The 21,590-nt window shown below is 36.6% G+C and overlaps 1 protein-coding gene across 2 annotated transcripts in view; it reads right to left on the bottom strand.

The window, feature by feature from the left end:
* Positions 1-21,590, bottom strand: part of LOC136320485 (caspase-13-like) — a 44,836-nt gene that overhangs the window by 12,715 nt on the left and 10,531 nt on the right. For both annotated transcript variants that reach the window (XM_066253657.1, XM_066253656.1), the window contains exons 2-4: positions 21,198-21,458; positions 18,134-18,240; positions 16,925-17,098 (exon numbers count right to left, since the gene is read on the bottom strand). In XM_066253657.1, coding sequence (XP_066109754.1) covers positions 16,925-17,098; positions 18,134-18,240; positions 21,198-21,336 — 420 coding nt within the window. In that variant the 5' untranslated portion in view covers positions 21,337-21,458. The remainder of the gene's footprint in view (positions 1-16,924; positions 17,099-18,133; positions 18,241-21,197; positions 21,459-21,590) is intronic.

Raw genomic sequence — 21,590 nt, 5'->3', positions numbered from 1 at the left:
TTCTCAGCAGAAACTCTACAAGCTAGAAGAGAGTGGACCCCAATATTTAAAGTCCTGAAAGAGAGAAACTTTCAGCCACGAATACTATACCCATCAAAGCTATCCTTCAAATATGAAGGAGAAATAAAAACATTCACAGATACAGAAAAGATGAGGGAATTTATCATCAAAAAACCCCCACTCCAGGAATTACTAAAGGGGGTTCTCCAATCAGATACAAAGAACAAAAAAAAAACCAGAGCCACAAGTAAAAGCTCCAAGAAGAACACAATAAAACCAAATTTAAACTGTGACAACAACAAAAAGAAAGAGGGGGAGAAGATGGAGATTAACAGTAGCAAAGGACGATGGGGTGCAAAAGTACTCACAAAATAGTTTGCTACAATGAACAGGGTAGGGACCCTTTTCATTACTCAAAGGTAACCACCATTGAAAAAACCACCACAGAACCACATGAGATAAAAAAGATAGCAACAGAGGAAAGATGTATGGAATACAACCAAATAAAAACAAAAGATAGAAAAACGAAAGAGAAGGATCAAACAAGACACAAAACTAACAGAAAGCAAGATATAAAATGGCAATAGAAAACTCACAAGTATCAATAATTACACTAAATGTAAACGGATTAAACTCACCAATAAAAAGGCACAGAGTAGCAGAATGGATTAAAAAAGAAAATCCAACTATATGCTGCCTACAGGAAACTCATCTAAGTAACAAGGATAAAAACAAATTCAAAGTGAAAGGCTGGAAAACAATACTCCAAGCAAATAACATCCAAAAAAAAGCAGGTGTAGCAATACTCATATCGGATAATGCTGACTACAAGACAGGAAAAGTACTCAGAGATAAAAATGGCCATTTCATAATGTCTAAGGGGACACTGAATCAAGAAGACATAACAATTCTTAATATATATGCACCAAACCAAGGAGCACCAAAATATATAAGACAGCTACTTATTGACCTTAAAACAAAAACTGACAAAAATACAATCATACTTGGAGACCTCAATACACCGCTGACGGCTCTAGATCGGTCATACAAACAGAGAATCAACAAAGACATAGTGGCCTTAAACAAAACACTAGAGCACCGATATGATAGACATCTACAGGACATTTCATCCCAAAATGACTGAGTATACATTTTTCTCCAGTGTACATGGATCATTCTCAAGAATTGACCATATGTTGGGCCACAAAAACAACATCAGCAAATTCAGAAAAATTGAAGTTGTACCAAGCATATTTTCTGATCATAAAGCCTTGAAACTAGAATTCAACTGCAAAAAAGAGGAAAAAAATCTCACAAAAATGTGGAAACTAAACAACATACTTTTAAAAAATGAATGGGTCAAAGAAGAAATAAGTGCAGAGATCAAAAGATTTATACAGACTAATGAAAATGACAATACGACATATCAGAATCTATGGGATGCAGCAAAAGCAGTGATAAGAGGGAAGTTCATATCACTTCAGGCATATATGAACAAACAAGAGAGAGCCCAAGTGAACCACTTAACTTCCCACCTTAAGGAACTAAAAAAAGAAGAACAAAGACAACCCAAAAGCAGCCAAAGAAAGGAGATAATAAAAATCAGAGCAGAAATAAATGAATTAGAGAACATAAAAACTATAGAAAAAATTAATAGAACAAGGAGCTGGTTCTTTGAAAAGATCAATAAAATTGACAAACCCTTGGCAAGACTTACCAAGGAAAAAAGAGAAAGAACTCATATAAACAAAATCCAAAATGAAAGAGGAGAAATCACCACGGACACCGTAGATATACAAAGAATTATTGTAGAATACTATGAAAAACTTTATGCCACTAAATTCAACAATCTAGAAGAAATGGATAAATTCCTAGAAAAATACAACCTTCCTAGACTGAGTCAAGAAGAAGCAGAAAGCCTAAACAGACCTATCAGTAGAGAAGAAATAGAAAAAACCATTAAAAACCTCCCCAAAAATAAAAGTCCAGGCCCTGACGGCTATACCAGCGAATTTTATCAAACATTCAAAGAAGATTTGGTTCCTATTCTACTCAAAGTCTTCCAAAAAATTGAAGAAGAAGCAATACTTCCAAACACATTTTATGAGGCCAACATAACCCTCATACCAAAACCAGGCAAGGATGGCACAAAAAAAGAAAACTACAGACCAATATCTCTAATGAATACAGATGCTAAAATACTAAACAAAATACTAGCAAATCGAATACAACAACATATTAAAAAAATAATACATCATGATCAAGTGGGAATCATCCCAGAATCTCAAGGATGGTTCAACATACGTAAAACGGTTAATGTAATACACCATATCAACAAAACAAAGAACAAAAACCACATGATCTTATCAATAGATGCAGAAAAGGCTTTCGATAAAATACAACACAATTTTATGTTTAAGACTCTCAACAAAATGGGTATAGAAGGAAAATATCTCAACATGATAAAGGCCATATATGATAAACCATCAGCTAACATCATGTTAAATGGCACTAAACTGAAGGCTTTCCCCCTTAAATCAGGAACAAGACAGGGTTGTCCACTCTCTCCACTCTTATTTAATGTGGTACTAGAGGTTCTGGCCAGAGCAATCAGACAAGACAAAGAAATAAAAGGCATCCATATCGGAAAAGAAGAAGTAAAGGTATCACTTTTTGCAGATGATATGATCCAAACATCGAAAACCCCAAAGAATCCACAAAAAGACTACTAGAAACAATAAGCCAATACAGTAAGGTCGCAGGATACAAAATTAACATTCAGAAGTCAATAGCCTTTCTATATGCCAACAATGAAACAACTGAGAAGGAACTCAAAGGAATAATCCCCTTCACGATTGCAACAAAAAAAATAAAATACTTAGGAATAAACATAACAAAGAATGTAAAGGACTTATATAATGAAAACTATAAACCATTGTTAAGGGAAATTGAAAAAGATATAATGAGATGGAAGAATATACCTTGTTCTTGGCTAGGAAGAATAAATATAATCAATATGGCTATATTACCCAAAGCAATATACAAATTCAATGCAATTCCCATCAAACTTCCAATGACGTTTTTTAAAGAAATGGAGCAAAAAATCATCAGATTTATATGGAACTATAAAAAACCCCGAATAGCCAAAGCAATCCTAAAGAAAAAGAATGAAGCTGGGGGCATTACAATACCTGACTTCAAACATTATTATAGGGCCACGACAATCAAAACAGCATGGTATTGGCAGAAAAATAGACACTCAGACCAATGGAACAGAATAGAAAGTCCAGAAATAAAACCACATATATATAGTCAAATAATTTTTGATAAAGGGGCCAACAACACACAATGGAGAAAAGAAAGCCTCTTCAATAAATGGTGCTGGGAAAACTGGAAAGCCACATGCAAAAGAATGAAACTGGACTACAGTTTGTCCCCCTGTACTAAAATTAACTCAAAATGGATCAAAGATCTAAACATAAGACCTGAAACAATTAAGTACATAGAAGAAGACATAGGTACTCAACTCATGGACCTGGGTTTTAAAGAGCATTTTATGAATTTGACTCCAATGGCAAGAGAAGTGAAGGCAAAAATTAATGAATGGGACTACATCAGACTAAGAAGTTTTTGCTCAGCAAGAGAAACTGATAACAAAATAAACAGAAAGCCAACTAAATGGGAAATGATATTTTCAAACAACAGCTCAGATAAGGGCCTAATATCCAAAATATACAAAGAACTCATAAAACTCAACAACAAACAAACAAACAAACAATCCCATAAAAAAATGGGAAGAGGATATGAACAGACACTTCTCCCAGGAAGAAATACAATTGGCCAACAGATATATGAAAAGATGCTCATCTTCTTTAGCTATTAGAGAAATGCAAATCAAAACAGCAATGAGATACCACCTCACACCTGTTCGATTAGCTATTATTAGCAAGACAGGTAATAGCAAATGTTGGAGAGGCTGTGGAGAAAAAGGAACCCTCATACACTGTTGGTGGGAATGTAAAGTAGTACAACCATTATGGAAGAAAGTATGGTGGTTCCTCAAAAAACTGAAAATAGAACTACCTTATGACCCAGCAATCCCTCTACTGGGTATATATTCCCAAAACTCAGAAACATTGATACGTAAAGACACATGCAGCCCCATGTTTATTGCAGCATTGTTCACAGTGGCCAGGACATGGAAACAACCAAAAAGCCCGTCAATAGATGACTGGATAAAGAAGATGTGGCACATATACACTATGGAATACTACTCAGCCATAAGAAATGATGACATCAGAACATTTACAGCAAAATGGTGGGATCTTGATAACATGATACGAAGTGAAATAAGTAAATCAGAAAAAACCAGGAACTGCATTATTCCATACGTAGGTGGGACATAAAAGTGAAACTAAGTGACATTGATAAGAGTGTGGTGGTTACGGGGGGGAGGGGGGAATGGGGGAGGGAAAGGGGGAGGGGGAGGGGCACAAAGAAAACAAGATAGAAGGTGACAGAGGACAATCTGACTTTGGGTGACGGGTATGCATCATAATTGAATGACAAGATACCCTGGACTAGTTATCTTTGAATATATGTATCCTGATTTATTGATGTCACCCCATTAAAAAAATAAAATTATTATTATTTTTTTTAATAAATTTTTATTAATGGTAATGGGATGACATTAATAAATCAGGGTACATATATTCAAAGAAAACATGTCTAGGTTATTTTGTCATCAAATTATGTTGAAAACCCCTCGCCCAAAGTCAGATTGTCCTCCGTCACACTCTATCTAGTTCTCTGTGCCCCTCCCCCTCCCCCTAACTCTCTCCCTCCCTCCCTCCCATGTCCTCCCTCCCCCCTCACCCTTGGTAACCACCACAGTCTTGTCCAGGTCTCTTAGTCTCATTTTTATGTTCCACCAATGTATGGAATCATGTAGTTCTTGTTTTTTTCTGATTTGCTTATTTCACTCCTTATAATGTTATCAAGATCCCACCATTTTGCTGTAAATGATCTGATGTCATCATTTCTTATGGCTGAGTAGTATTCCATAGTGTATATGTGCCACATCTTCTTTATCCAGTCTTCTATTGAAGGGCTTTTTGGTTGTTTCCATGTCTTGGCCACTGTGAACAGTGCTGCAATGAACATGGGGCTACATGTGTCTTCACGTATCAATGTTTCTGAGGTTTTGGGGTATATACCCAGTAGAGGGATTGCTGGGTCATAAGGTAGTTCTATTTTCAGTTTTTTGAGGAACCACCATACTTTCCTCCATAATGGTTGTACTACTTTACAGTCCCACCAACAGTGAATGAGGGTTCCTTTTTCTCCACAGCCTCTCCAACATTTGCTATTACCCGTCTTGTTGATAATAGCTAATCTAACAGGAGTGAGGTGGTATCTCATTGTAGTTTTGATTTGCATTTCTCTAATAACTAATGAAGCTGAGCATCTTTTCATATATCTGTTGGCCATTTTTATCTCTTCCTGGGAGAAGTGTCTGTTCATGTCCTCTTCCCATTTTTTAATTGGATTGTTTGTTTGTTTGTTGTTGAGTTTTATGAGTTCTTTGTAAATTTTGGATATTAGGCCCTTATCTGAGCTGTCGTTTGAAAATATCAGTTCCCATATAGTTGGCTGTCTGTTTATTTTGATATCAGTTTCTCTTGCTGAGCAAAAACTTTTAATTCTGATGTAGTCCCATTCATTTAGCTTTGCCTTCACTTCTCTTGCCATTGGAGTCAAGTTCATAAAATGTTCTTTAAAACCCAGGTCCATGATTTTAGTACCTATGTCTTCTTCTATGTACTTTATTGCTTCAGGTCTTATATTTAGGTCTTTGATCCATTTTAAATTAATTTTAGTACATGGGGACAGGCTGTAGTCGAGTTTCATTCTTTTGCATGTGGCTTTCCAGTTTTCCCAACACCATTTGTTGAAGAGGCTTTCTTTTCTCCATTGTGTGTTGTTGGCCCCTTTATCAAAGATTATTTGACCATATATATGTGGTTTTATTTCTGGGCTTTCTATTCTGTTCCATTGGTCTGAGTGTCTATTTTTTTGCCAATACCATGCTGTTTTGATTATCGTGGCCCTATAATATAGTTTAAAGTCAGGTATTGTAATGCCCCCAGCTTCATTCTTTTTCCTTAGGATTGTTTTGGCTATTCGGGGTTTTTTATAGTTCCATATAAATCTGATGATTTTTTGTTCCATTTCTTTAAAAAATCTCATAGGGATTTTGATGGGAATTGCATTAAATTTGTATATTGCTTTGGGTAATATGGCCATTTTGATTATATTTATTCTTCCTATCCAAGAACAAGGAATATTTTTCCATCTCATTGTATCTTTTTCGATTTCCCTTAACAATGCTTTGTAATTTTCATTATATAGGTCCTTTACGTTCTTTGTTATGTTTATTCCTAGGTATTTTATTTTTTTTGTTGCAATCGTGAAGGGGATTATTTTTTTGAGTTCGTTTTCTAATATTTCATTGTTGGCATATAGAAAGGCTATGGACTTTTGTATGTTAATTTTGTATCCTGCGACCTTACTGTATTGGTTTATTGTTTCTAATAATCTTTTTGTGGAGTCCTTCGGGTTTTCGATGTATAGGATCATATCATCAGCAAAAAGTGATAGCTTTACTTCTTCTTTTCCGATATGGATGCCTTTTATTTCTTTGTCTTGTCTGATTGCTCTGGCCAGAACTTCTAGCACCACGTTGAATAAGAGTGGAGAGAGTGGACAACCCTGTCTTGTTCCTGATTTAAGGTAGAAAGTCCTCAGTTTTATGCCGTTTAATAGGATGTTGGCTGATGGTTTATCATATATGGCCTTTATCATGTTGAGATATTTTCCTTCTATACCCATTTTGTTGAGAGTCTTAAACATAAAATTGTGTTGTATTTTATCAAAAGCCTTTTCTGCATCTATTGATAAGATCATGTGGTTTTTGTTCTTTGTTTTGTTGATATGGTGTATTACGTTAACCGTTTTGCGTATGTTGAACCATCCTTGAGATTCTGGGATGAATCCCACTTGATCATGATGTATTATTTTTTTAATATGTTGTTGTATTCGGTTTGCCAGTATTTTGTTTAGTGTTTTAGCATCTGTATTCATTAGAGATATTGGTCTGTAGTTTTCTTTCTTTGTGCCATCCTTGCCAGGTTTTGGTATGAGGGTTATGTTGGCCTCATAAAATGTGTTTGGAAGTATTGCTTCTTCTTCAATTTTTTGAAAGACTTTGAGTAGAATAGGAACCAAGTCTTCTTTGAATGTTTGATAGAATTCACTAGTATAACCGTCTGGGCCTGGACTTTTATTTTTGGGGAGATTTTTAATAGTTTTTTCTATTTCCTCCCTGCTGATTGGTCTGTTTAGGCTTTCTGCTTCTTCATGACTCAGTCTAGGAAGGTTGTATTGTTCTAGGAATTTATCCATTTCTTCTAGATTGTTGTATTTGGTGGCATATAATTTTTCATAGTATTCTACAATAATTCTTTGTATTTCTATGATGTCTGTGGTGATCTCTCCTCTTTCATTTTGGATTTTATTTATTTGAGTCCTGTGTCTTTTTTCCTTGGTAAGTCTTGCCAAGGGTTTGTCAATTTTGTTGATCTTTTCAAAGAACCAGCTCCTTGTTTTATTGATTTTTTCTATAGTTTTTCTGTTCTCTATTTCATTTATTTCTGCTCTGATTTTTATTATCTCCTTTCTTCGGCTGGTTTTGGGTTGTCTTTGTTCTTCTTTTTCTAGTTCCTTAAGGTGTGAAGTTAAGTGGTTTACTTCGGCTCTCTCTTGTTTGTTCATATAGGCCTGAAGTGATATGAACTTTCCTCTTATTACTGCTTTTGCTGCATCCCAGAGATTCTGATATGTCGTATTTTCATTTTCATTTGTCTGTATATATCTTTTGATTTCTGCACTTATTTCTTCTTTGACCCATTCATTTTTTAGAAGTATGTTGTTTAGTTTCCACATTTTTGTGGGTTTTTCCCCCTCTTTTTTGCAGTTGAATTCTAGTTTCAAGGCTTTATGATCAGAAAATATGCTTGGTACAATTTCAATTTTTCTAAATTTGCTGATATTGTCTTTGTGGCCCAACATATGGTCAATTCTTGAGAATGTTCCATGTACACTAGAGAAAAATGTATACTCTGTCGCTTTGGGATGAAGTGTCCTGTAGATGTCTATCATATCCAGGTGTTCTAGTATTTCGTTTAAGGCCACTATATCTTTATTGATTCTCTGTTTGGATGACCGATCTAGAGCTGTCAGCGGTGTATTGAGGTCTCCAAGTATGATTGTATTTTTGTTAGTTTTTGTTTTAAGGTCAATAAGTAGCTGTCTTATATATTTTGGTGCTCCTTGGTTTGGTGCATATATATTAAGGATTGTTATGTCTTCTTGATTCAACTTCCCCTTAATCATTATGAAATGATCAGTTTTGTCTCTGAGTACTTTTTCTGTCTTGTAGTCAGCATTATTAGATATGAGTATTGCTACACCTGCTTTTTTTTGGGTGTTGTTTGCTTGGAGTATTGTTTTCCAGCCTTTCACCTTGAATTTGTTTTTATCCTTGTTGCTTAGATGTGTTTCTTGTAGGCAGCATATAGTTGGATTTTCTTTTTTAATCCATTCTGCTACTCTGTGTCTTTTTATTGGTAAGTTTAATCCATTTACATTTAGTGTAATTATTGACACTTGTGGGTTCCCTACTGCCATTTTATAAATTGCTTTCTGTTAGTTTTGTATCTAGTTTGATTCTTCTCTTTTGTTTTTCTATCATTTGTTTTTGTTTGTTTGTGTTCCATACTTCTTTCCTCTGTTGCTACCTTTTTCAAGTCAAGTGTTTTTGTGGTGGTTTTTTTGAGAGTGGTTACCATTAAGTAATGAAAAGGGTACCTACCATATTCATTGTAGTACCCTATCTTATAAGTATTTCTGCACTTCATCATCCTTTGCTACTGTTAATCTCCATCCTCTCCCCCCTTTTTTTCCTTTGTTGTCACAGTTTAAGTTTGGTTTTATTGTGTTCTTGGTGGAGCTGTTACTTGTGGTGTTGTTTTCTTTTGTTCTTTGAATCTGGTTGGAAAACCCCCCTTAGTATTTCCTGGAGTGTGGGCTTTCTGTTGATAAATTCTCTCATCTTTTTTGTATTTGTGAATGTTTTTATATCTCCTTCATACTTGAAGGATAGCTTTGATGGGTATAGTATTCTTGGCTGAAAGTTCCTCTCTTTCAGGGCTTTAAATATTGGGGTCCACTCTCTTCTAGCTTGTAGAGTTTCTGCTGAGAAATCTGATGATAATCTAATAGGCCTTCCTTTATATGTTGTACTCTTCTTTTCCCTGGCTGCCTTGAGAATTTTTTCTTTGTCATTGGTTTGTGTCATCTTTATTATGATGTGCCTTGGAGTAGGTTTGTTGGGGTTAAGAATACTTGGTGTTCTGTTTGCTTCTTGAATTTGAGGCTTTAGTTCCTTCCACAGGCTTGGGAAGTTCTCGTCTATTATTTGTTTGAGTATATTCTCCATTCCATTTTCTTTCTCTTCTCCCTCTGATATACCTATTATTCTTATGTTATTCTTTCTGATGGAGTCAGACAATTCCTGTAGGGCTTTCTCATTTTTTATTATTTTTGAGTCTCTTTCTTCTTCTCTCTGTTGTGCCTCAAGTTGTTTGTCTTCTATTTCACTAATCCTATCTTCAATCTGGGCTGTTCTGTTAGCTAAGCTTGTTACCTCGTTTTTCAGCTCGTGAATTGAGTTTTTCATTTCTGTTTGATTTGTTTTTATAGTTTCAATTTCCTTGGTAATATATTCTTTGTGTTCATTGAGTTGTTTTCTGATCTCCCTATATTGCCTTTCTGTGTTTTCTTGTATATCTCTGAGTATTTTTAAGATTTCTATTTTAAATTCTCTGTCATTTAGCTCCAAGGCTTCCAATATGTTAAGTATTTTCTCCATAGATTTTTCCACATCTATTTGTGTTACCTCTCTTTCTTTTGTATCCATAATATTCGATTTCCTCTTTCTTATCGGCATCTGAGGGTGGTCTTATTGATAGCACTAATTAGAATTAATAAAGAGTAAAAAAAAAAGAAAAAAGAAAAAAAAAAAGGGTAAAACACCCCACAAAAAAAAACAGTAATAATTTATTATTTCCCCCTTTTTTTCTCTCTTCTCTTTCCCTCCTCTCCCCTCCTCAGGGAAATATCGTGCCTATAATGGAGGGCCTGATTTGGGGTGAAGAGTTCAAGGGGCAAAAAAAGGGAGTAGGGACCTACTAAATGCAAAAAAAAAAAAAAAAAAAAAAAAAAAGGAAGAAAATCTTAGACAAGCATAAGATGATTTGCTTGTAAGTGATGGTGAACTAAGAGATATAATGAGAGGGATAAGAGGGAATCAGAAAAAAGGACCAAAAAAGAATAATAAAGAAGAAAAAATAAAAATAATAAGTAAAAATCTGTTGTATTAAGTGGAGCGAAGACTAAATACAATGGAGACCTTGGGTTGGGAGGACGCAAAATGCCACAAAAATAAACAAACAAGAGAAAAAAAATAAAAACAAAAGCAAAAAAGAGAAATAAAGCCAAAAAAAAAGCCTTGAGTCCCAAATTAACTAATTTGTTTGTGATTGAGGATTATATGGGAGGAAAGTAAAATGAGAAAAGAAAAAACGAATAGAAAGGAAAAAATAAGAAAAAGAGAAAAACGAAGGAAGAAATAAAATAGGAGGAGAAAAAAACAAAATAAAGCAAGACAAAAAAAAAACAAAAGAGGAGAGAGTGAGAGTTAAGTGTTTTGGAGTATAACCTTAAAGGAGGGTGAGGATGAAGAAGAAAAATAAAATGCAACACTCATGGGTAGTGTAGTTCAAGAAAGGGGAAGCATAAGATGGGCAGAGAATAGAAGGACCGAGGTGGAGGAAATAAAGGCAAAAAGTTAGAAGAAACAAACAACAACAACAACAACAACAAAAAATTAGTGGATCAAGTTGTAAAGTCTGTGGGTTTTTCTTGATTTTGAGAGGTTTCTTCTTCCTTTTTCTTTTCTCTCCCTCTTCCTAGTCGGTGACTCTGTACCCCAGGCTCTGCCCCTGTGTCACTCTTAGGTAGGGATTTGCAGTTGATGGGATTCTATGGCAATGTCATATAATTGGCTTTAGTCTTGCTGGAAGTAAAGGCTTGTTGGCGTTTGCAGGGTCCAACGATGAGAGAGTTTGCTTTCCTGGATTCTCTCTCCTAGTCCCCCCTTTCTGAATTAGCAGCCTGGTGATCCAGCTATAAGGCTGCAACTGCTTCTGCCTGGGGAGTAAGAGGCTCAAAGAGCTGGGAAATCCCCACTCTATCCCCACTCAGTGCAAGGCTTTGGGAAAGGCTCTGGCAGTCAGGGCCTCCAGTGTAATCAGGCGGGGGTGGGAGTCAATTGTTGTCAAGGTGACTGTTCAGCGCCTATCATTTAGTTGGACCTCTCAACCCAGGCTTTCCACACTTTGTAGCCTGTTTTTGCAGGGAAGAAGAGGCACTAGTCTCTGCTTACGACTAGTGTAGTATAGACCTTATTATCTGCCAAGTCCTTCTTGTTAACGTTTATCCCTGAATATGGAGGCTCTATCAATCAGAAGTTGCCCCCGCCCCTTTAGTGAGAGGCACTAAGAAATATCACGCCTCTTGTCTTGGATCGCTGAACTGAGAGAGATCTTATCAATTAGAACCGAGGGTGCGCCGATTTTATGGGTTAAGCTAATTTCAGTGATTGGGTCACAGCTGTGTTTCCGAAGGTATTTTAGGCTGCCTGCGCGCGCCCCTCCTCCAACGCTTGATTTTTAGCTTGAATGGCTGGGTGAGGTGCCCCGCCCACGGAGAGAATCTACCAAGCCTCTCCCGCTCGCCCCGCCGCTGGCGGCTGGACCGCAGCAGGCGCAGGATAATGGAGCCCCCTGGGTGTGCGGGCCAGTAGGGCGCCCTGGGCGCGTGGAATGCCCAAGGCACGCGCGCGAATGGGGCGCTCCGGGCACCGGTGGCTGGCGACCCCCACTCGCAGTGTGCGGGCCGCTGGGAACGTCAGTGGTGCTCAACCGGACCGGGCGCGCGCACGGCGGCTCGTGGCGGCCACTTGCGGTGGCGGTTCGCGGGGGCTCGCGGCAGCTCGCGGGGGCTTGCGGTTCCCAAGTATATGGGCTGACTCACCGCAGGCGTACTCCCTGGCGGCTTGAATGAGTGTCGCTGCAGTAGCTTCCTCCACACCCTCGTCTCTCAGATTCAAGTGATAACAGTCCTTTCGCTTTCAGTTTATATGGAACTCCGGAATGCTCCGAGGATAAATTTTTCTGTTTCTAGTTGATAAATTTGTTGTGATTTAGGGGAGAGCTGTCGGACGCGCTTCTCACGGCGCCATTTCCGTGACGTCAATCAAAAAAATAAAATTATTTAAAAAAAAAAAAGACACAAAAGTTCTTAATTTGATGAACTCCACTTTATCTACATTTTTCTTTTATTGCCTGCTCTTTTGGTGATATTGCATAAAGTTGTTTACAAAGCTGATGTCATGAAGATGTCCTCCAATGTTTTTATAAGGAGTTTAGCATTTTAATTCTTAAATTTAGATGTTTGATTCATTTTGTGTTCATTTTATATTTGATGTAAGGTAAGGGTCCAACTTTATCTATTTGCATATGTATATCCAGTTTTCCTAGCACCATTTGTTGAAAGACTGTTCATTCCATTTTACTAGTCTTGGTACCTTTGTCAAAAATCAATTAACCATATATATGAGAGTTTATTTCTAGATGCTCCATTATATTCCATTGATTTATATGTCTGTCCCTATACAAGTACGATATTGTTTTAATTACTGTATCTTTGTATTACATTTCAAAGTTAAGCAGTATAAATTATCCTCTGTTTTATTCTTTTTCAAAATAGCTTTGGCTATTTGAGTTTCCTTGAAATTTCATATGATTTGAGGATTGGCTTTTCTACTACAAAGAAATGGTTTTTGGAATTTTGATAGAGGTTATGTTGAATCTATAAATCACTTTGGGTAATATTGACATCCTAACAAGATTATTATGAAAATGAGTTCTATTTTCACTTATTTAGCTCTTTCTTAATTTCTTTCATAAAATGTTTTATAATTTTCAGTGTACCTCTTTTTAAAAAAAATTATTCCTAAGTATATAATTATTTTAAGTGCTATTATAAACAAAATTGCTTTTCCAGTTTTATTTTCATATATTGATTATGGACCTATAAAAAAACATACTAATTTTTATGTAAGTTGATCTTGCACCCTGTAAATTTGCTGAATTTGTTTATTAGTTCTAATATATTTCTTGATAATTCTCTGTATGATTATCTATATGAAGATTATATTATCTGTGAATGGAGATCATTTTACCTCTTAACTTACAATTTGGATATTTATTTATTTGTTTGTTTGTTTTTTAGTGTCTCTGTCAAGAACTTCTATTATAATATTGAATAGCAGCAGTGAAAGCAGTTACCCTAATAGTTTTCTTCATCTTAGTGGGAAAGATTTTAGCTTTTCTTCATGAAGTATGATGTTTGTTGTGAGTTTTTTATAAATACCTTTAACATGCTGAGTAATTTTCTTTTTTATTCTTATTTTTCTGAAAGTTTTTAACATGAAAGAATTTGGGATTTTGTCATAGGTAATTTTATGTATCAGTTGAGATTATCATGTGTTTTTTGCCATTTCCTTCTCTTAATGTGATGTATTATGCTGATTGATTTTCTAATGTTGAAACATCATTACATTATTGGAAAAAATCCTACTTGGTCAGAGTGAATGTCTTTTTAATATTCCAGTCAATATTATTTTGTTGAGAATTTTTACCCTGTAATATATTTTCTGTGATGTCTTTATCTAGTTTTAGTATCAAAGTAAATCTAGCCTTATAGAATATATTAAAAACTGGGGTTTTTTTATTCTTCAATTTTTAAAAAGAGTTTGAGAAAGAGCAATGTTAATTTTTCTTTAAATGTTTATTAGAATTTATCAGTGAAGACAGTTGGTCCAATATTTATTTATTTATTATTTTTTTTTAATTTATTTATTTATTCATTTTAGAGTGGAGAGACAGAGAGAGAGATGGGTGGGGGAGGAGCAGGAAGCACGAACTCCTATATGTGCCTTGACCAGGCAAGTCCAGGGTTTTGAACTGGCGACCTCAGCCTTCCAGGTCGACACTTTTTCCACTGCACCACCACAGGTCAGGCCAATATTTATTTTTGTGAGGATTTTGATAGAATTTTAATCTCATTATTAGTGTACATTATTTAAGAATTTCTATACCTTCATGATTTAGTTTTATTAGACTGTACCTTTCTTATTTAAATACTTTATTGAATTTATTGGTGTGACATTGGTTAACAAATTTATGTATGTTTCAGGTATACAGCTCGGTAACACATCATCTGTATATTCTATTGTGTTTTCAGCCCCAAGAGTAAAGTCTTCTTCTATCCTTATTTATGCCCCTTTATTCTCTTCTGCTGCCCTTTATTCCCCTGTATCTCCTGTAATCCCTGTATAGTTGGCTCTGTGTATAAGGGTTTTTTTTATTTTATTTTTGCTTAATCCTTTCATCTTTTTCACCCAACCCCCATAACCCCTTTCCCTTTCCCTTCTAACAGCTGTCAGTATGTTTTCTGCTTTAAGAATTTGTTTACTTTATCTAAATTATTCATTTGTTGGTGTTAATAATTATTCATAGTACAATACTCTCTTAAAATCTTATTTATCTCTATATAAGTACAAAGTAAATTAATATCCCCACTTTCATTTGTGATTTTACTTATTCGAATCTTTTTTTCTTGTTTTTTTTTTTTTTGTCAGTTTAGCTAATGGTTTAGTATTTCTGTTGATTTCTATTTTTTTAAGAACTAAGTATTAATTTTTTATTGATTTTCCTCACTTGCTTTTTTGTTTCTGTTCATAATTTTTCTCTTTATTGATATTCTTATTTTGTTTATGTATCTTATTCTTGTTTTTGCCAATGTCTTCCTTAAACTTTTTGAGTATACTTATTTGTCTAAAGGTTTTGTCTAAAAAATCTGCCATCTCGACTTTCTCATATAATGTTTTTTTCTTTTATTTTGTTCCTTTGAATGACCTGTGCTTTTCTGCTTCTTTGTGTGCCTTATGAGTTCTTGTTAAAGTGGGATATTTTAATTTTATAATATCTTTAGAAGTCTGTTTCTCCTCTTACCTTAGAGTTTGCAGTTTATTGTTTATTATTTCTATTATTATTATTATGTATCTCTGTGTCAGAGAGTAGCCTGAGGTAAAAAACTTGGTCATCTCAAATATTTTTTGAATATCTGAGCATAGATAATAGCTTTCTAAATCCTCTAATATTCACAGTTGTTTTGAATGTCAAAAAGAAACCAATTGATATAGCTCCTTTAAATCATAAAGAAGTACCTTTGGGAACTAAAACAATGGTATTCAACTTCTGTGCCCACCATGGAACAATATAGAGCATCAATGCAGTCAGGACAAAGGGCCCTGCTATTTGGGGAGAAGTTCCTTATTGCCCATGCTGGACCCATCAGGTGGCACCATAAATGTGGCTGGTAGTCCCCACAGCTGCCTGCCACAAGCTGGGGAGTGAGCAATAGGCAGGCATCACTGTATTTATAATTAACTGACTGAAACTAGCATCAATTTATTAGCTCAAATGGCCCCTGCAAACTTTAAATATTCAATAAATTCTGGATTCCAAAAAAGTTCTGTTAAACCATTTCTATCAGTACATTTGTTGCAGTGATGGATTTCTGGCACTTCCTACTGCTCTGCCTCCCTGATGTCACTCTGCGGTATTGGTTATTTTTACTTGCTATCCATAGAGCCAGTTGTTGCTCTTATCATCCCTGTTTTGCTGCTGTCTGGATCATATACCAGTAGAACTTTCTTGTCAACAAGTTTTTTTTTGCCAATAGGAGGCCCTAGCAGGAGGTTTGAGGAAATTGAAGAGTAGTAGAAAAGAGGAGTCAGAACACTCCACATGCACACATACCCCGGCGTTGCCACAATTCTATTGACAGCTATGTCTTCTATAATTACAGTGCCTTGTGAATAATCCCTGTCTCTAGCTGTTTACTACATCAGCACATTCTGGAACAAAGTATGTGTACATATGTGTATGTGTGTGTGTGTGTAATTCTTACATAAAGTAAAGTGAGCAGTTTTTGGTTTAATAATAATAAAATCACTAGAATTATAATAATATCATTGTGGCTGAAATATACATACACATGCACACACATATGTATGTGTTTATATGTGCATGTATATACACCACTCAAAGGAGGCATAAAGAATTATAAAAACCACCTTTAACTTTTTTTTTTTTTCTGTATTTTTCTGAAGCGGGAAACGGGGAGAGACAGTCAGACAGACTCCCGCATGCGCCTGACGGGATCCACCCGGCACGCCCACCAGGGGGCGACACTCTGCCCACCAGGGGCTATGCTCTGCCTCTCCGGGGCGTCGCTCTGTTGCGACCAGAGCCACCACTCTAGCGCCTGGGGCAGAGGCCAAGGAGCCATCCCCAGCGCCCGGGCCATCTTTGCTCCAGTGGAGCCTCGGCTGCGGGAGGGGAAGAGAGAGACAGAGAGGAAGGAGAGGGGGAGGGGTGGAGAAGCAGATGGGCGCTTCTCCTGTGTGCGCTGGCCAGGAATCAAACCCGGGACTTCTGCACGCCAGGCCGACGCTCTACCACTGAGCTAACTGGCCAGGGCCACCTTTAACTTTTAAAAGTTTAAGAAAGCAAGGTCCAGAGAAGTTAAATGGCCCCAAATTACAAAGCTAGTCATTTGAGGTATATGGGCATGTAGGTTTATATGTACTACCCAGGGGAGAGATGCTTACACTGGCTGTGAGATTCTCTTCCACGTGCACACTGTAGTCCAGGTCCCCAAGCAATTCCTTCATGTTAGTGATGTCATGGTTGGACCCATTACGCCTTGGGAGGTGGTCAAACTCTGTGTTACAGATGATGAGGGCCAGACGTGTGCGGTCCCCTTTCTCTCTTATTGGATAAATCTGCAGAATAAAGACAAGTGGGATGCATTACAAATTTTTTCTCATATTCACAACGTAGTCAGTTATATGCTCAAGGATATGACAGCTATTTGTTTGTCTGATAACTTTTGCCAGAAGTATTTTTTTACTCTCTATAACTATGGATAGGAGATGAAGTTTCTGAAAGAAAGCAGTGAGAAATGATTTAGGGTATGATTTAAAAAGTGAAATACCAGAGTAGTGAACAAGAACAGCTACAGGCTTTCATATTCAATGGTTTTGTGGAGTGCACTAGAATATTTTCTCCAAATATTTTGAACAAAACTTATTTAATATTTAAGATCCATTTCAAATATTTTGAACATTAAAGCCATTCTCCTGCTACTTCAGTCTACATTGATCATAACTAAACCTTCATGCCTCTTGCACAGACATTGTTTTTCTACAGTATATATAAATATACATGTTTTAGCATCTATATATAATGCATTACAACATTATTGACTCATTAATGCTTATCTAACTCTTTTTTTTTTTTTTTCTGAAGCTGGAAACGGGGAGAGACAGTCAGACAGACTCCCGCATGCGCCCGACCGGGATCCACACGGCACGCCCACCAGGGGCGACGCTCTGCCCACCAGGGGGCATGCTCTGCCCCTGCGGGGCGTCGCTCTGCTGAGACCAGAGCCACTCTAGCGCCTGGGGCAGAGGCCAAGGAGCCATCCCCAGCGCCAGGGCCATCTTTGCTCCAATGGAGCCTCAGCTGCGGGAGGGGAAGAGAGAGACAGAGAGGAAGGAGGGAGAGGGGGTGGAGAAGCAAATGGGTGCTTCTCCTATGTGCCCTGGCTGGGAATCGAACCTGGGTCCCCCACACGCCAGGCCGACGCTCTACCGCTGAGCCAACCGGCCAGGGCCTATCTAACTCTTTTAATAGAATGAAATTACCTATTTATAATTATTTATTAGTTATTATAGTGCCGTAAGACATCACTGAAAAAGATAATCTAGGGATATTTCCACTTCACTTTGCCCCTATTTCTGCATTGATCTTCTTACCCTTCCGGCCTTCATTTTGCATATTTCCAGGAATTTTTCACGAGGACAAAGCTTGAGTTGACCTTTGGGTTCTGTGGATGCCGACTCTGTTCTTCTAACAAGAACTTCTGCACGAATTTTAAAACACATGGTATAATTAGGATCATAATATCTGGTAAATGACTCTCATATTGGGCCACCTGCCCTATGTCACCCTAGAAACCATTACAGAAAAGGGCACTCATTGTTTTGAAAGATGGAAGGATACTTTAAAGAAGACAGCGCAGCTTATAAAAGTTATAATTTTGTTCATCATTTTGTTAACAGAGATAAATTATGGACAGGCAAAAGAGACAGCTGCTATGTGGGAAAACTTATTTAATTATAAGATCTACCCAAGATGCAGAATTGCATGCATGTGCTTATTTTGGGAAGTTTAAAAGGAAAGAGATCTAATAAGTTTCTTCTAATCTATTTTTCTCTCATGTTTCTGCTTTTTAATAAATGACACCACTATTCACTTATTTGCCCATGATGAAAACCTGGAGGCCTTCCTTGATTCCACTATTTCCCTTACCCTATATCCATTTCATCCCCCAGATCCATTCCATCAGTGTGTTATTTTGTTAACTCTACCACCAAAATATATCCTATACTTTAGTTCTCACATCCCCATTGATATCTTTCTGTTCCCAACACCAATATACTCCCATATGGATCACTAAAATAGCCTGAAAACTACCTTTCCAATCTGCTCTTATTCCATTCTACTGTCCAAATAGTGACCAGAACGGCATTTTATAAAGGTACATTGGCATTTTTCTCTTTTTTCAGTTCTGAGGCTCATTCATTGTACTTTCTTTAGCCCAATGCCTTCAAGAACAAAAATTTTGTAAAAATACCAGTATAATTATCCTCCAGAATAAAATAAATCAATCATAGACATCATAAGAGAACTTTACAATACCTTTTCTGAGGAGACACTTGAAATGTCAGAGATTTCTCTGTCCTTACAATTAACTTTCCATTCTGGAAAATTACATTGGCACTGAAAGAAACACTCCAATGACTTCTCACCATAGTTAAAATAATATCCATGTGGTTTTAACATGCCATTTGAGGATCTATATCAGGGGTCCCCAAACTACGGCCTGTGGGCCGCATGCGGCCCCCTGAGGCCATTTATCCGGCCCACCACACTTCCGGAAGGGGCACCTCTTTCATTGGTGGTCAGTGAGAGCACATGCATCCTGTGCTCCTGGAGTACTCTATGTGGTGGTGCCACAAAGTGCAGCATTGCTCACGTACAGTACTACTTCCGGTGACACGGGATGCACGCGTCATGGCTCCAGAAGCACGTCATATCACTTGTTATGGCTAGCAGTGACAAATATGGATATTGACCATCTCATTAGCCAAAAGCAGGCCCATAGTTCCCATTGAAATACTGGTCAGTTTGTTGATTTAAATTTACTTGTTCTTTATTTTAAATATTGTATTTGTTTCCATTTTGTTTTTTTAATTCAAAATAAGATATGTGTAGTGTGCATAGGGATTTGTTCATAGTTTTTTATTTATAGTTCGGCCCTCCAAGGGTCTGAGGGACAGTGAACTGGCCCCCTGTGTAAAAAGTTTGGGGACCCCTGATCTGTATGATCAAGTTGCTGTCTAAACTTTAACTTCATTCTATTCTTGCTCACAGCATCTACAGTCTTTCTGTGTTTCTCTACTACCCCATTGCTGCCTTGAGACCTTTGCAATTACTGTCCTCCTTATTTGTGGTTTTCTTTCCCTAGACTCATGTAAGACTGGCTTTTGTCACTTGTTCATTAGCATAAACTTAACTAGTAGTGTTCTAGTCATCTTCTATCCTAAGCTATTCCATTGCCGTCTTTTGTTTTTCTGTATAGCTTTTATCAATATCTGCAAGCATATTGTTTATATTTTACTTCTAATTGCCACCTCCTCCTCACTTGAGTCTTAAATCATATGAGTTTTACTTTAAAGTTATATAAGCTCAAAGTGAAGAAGAATAATTGGCAGGAACTATTCATAGTTTCTGTTAAGAAGGAAGAATAAATGAACTAATTGGTGAGTTCAAGAAATTCAGGTTATATTTTGACCTAAGTTCTTTTACAAACTGAGTCTGGGTCTTAGTTTCAATTTAATAAGAGGTCTCTGAGAAGAAAATGAGCATTTTCTATTACAAGGAGCCAAATATAACATGGAGAGCTATGCAAAGTGGGTTAGAAGCTGGATTAGAAAACTAGAATAAGTGCCAAGTTAAGAATCATGGGTTTTGCCCTTAATATAATGGGAAGATACAGTTTTTCACGTTACAGAAAGACATTTTACTGAGTCTTCTACTTTGTACCCTGTTACCCTCGCCATTATCATTCGTATTTAGCATCCTTCTTGAAGCAAAAACATTTAAATGTGACATGGTTAAGGCTATAAGAAGTAGTTCTAAGATATATCACTGTAAAAAATATAAAATAAACACAGAAAAAAGAATGACACCTTGACTTTGTAGAAGAGATGACAGGTTGGGTCTATTATTATTGAAAAAAATAAGTTATTTATTTTAGGTAGAGGCAGGAAAAATGTGGCCAGAGAAATGGCTTAAAAACATGTCAAAATCAAGTAAGTAAAGAAAAGGAGAGGGGAAAACTCTTTTCATTTTATTTCAAGAGCCTTCATGAACTACAAAGGCCTTCTGTCAATGACCAAAATGAAGGTTTTTGTCTTCTATTTACTTAGGAAGATTGGAATAAAAATTTCCAAATTTTTCTGTAAATTATTATCTTGTAATAAACTGATAACTTCAAACTAAGAGTAAGACATGGTCTAGATGTGAGAAAGAAGCAGAGAACTGGGAGAATTCTGCAGGAACAGAGTGAGGAAGAACAGAGGAAGCAGGTTAGCCTCAACTATGGGATGTGAATGGGAACCAAAGAGTGAAAGGATAGAAGGTTTAGAGCTGATGAGTCATCTATTATCTGACAAGTGAATAAAAACCAGAGATTGGGTGCCAAGATACACGGGCAAGTTGAAACATTCCTTAAACAAATTTGAGGAATCTTACCTGAGGAAAATCCTAACATAAAAGCAAGAGTGGAATCTCTCTTGCAGATAAAGCCTATAAATAATTGGCTGGCATGGGACCCTTTGGGAGTCACCAAGTCAATCAATTCACGGGCCTTGTCTTTAGTATAATTTTTCATTTTTACTCTTTCAATCTCTTCGTGGTTTAGCACTTTTTCACTTACAACGTCATCCAGCAAGCCATTAAGTGTATTTTCAGATACTGAGTTAACAAATATTTGTCTTGTCTTACGTAGTTTATCTGTTGGAAACACAGAAAGGTTGAGACTTATAAACAACTGAGAAAATATTATTGTTACCTCAATAACTGGGATACTCTTTATTTCTATATTTGCTCTTTATAGATTAGATGTTCCCAGGAATGGATTAGTAA

Source organism: Saccopteryx bilineata, chromosome 1, assembly GCF_036850765.1.
Source record: "Saccopteryx bilineata isolate mSacBil1 chromosome 1, mSacBil1_pri_phased_curated, whole genome shotgun sequence".
Classification (NCBI taxonomy): Eukaryota; Metazoa; Chordata; class Mammalia; order Chiroptera; family Emballonuridae; genus Saccopteryx; species Saccopteryx bilineata.
This window is presented reverse-complemented; position numbering and strand designations above follow the sequence as displayed.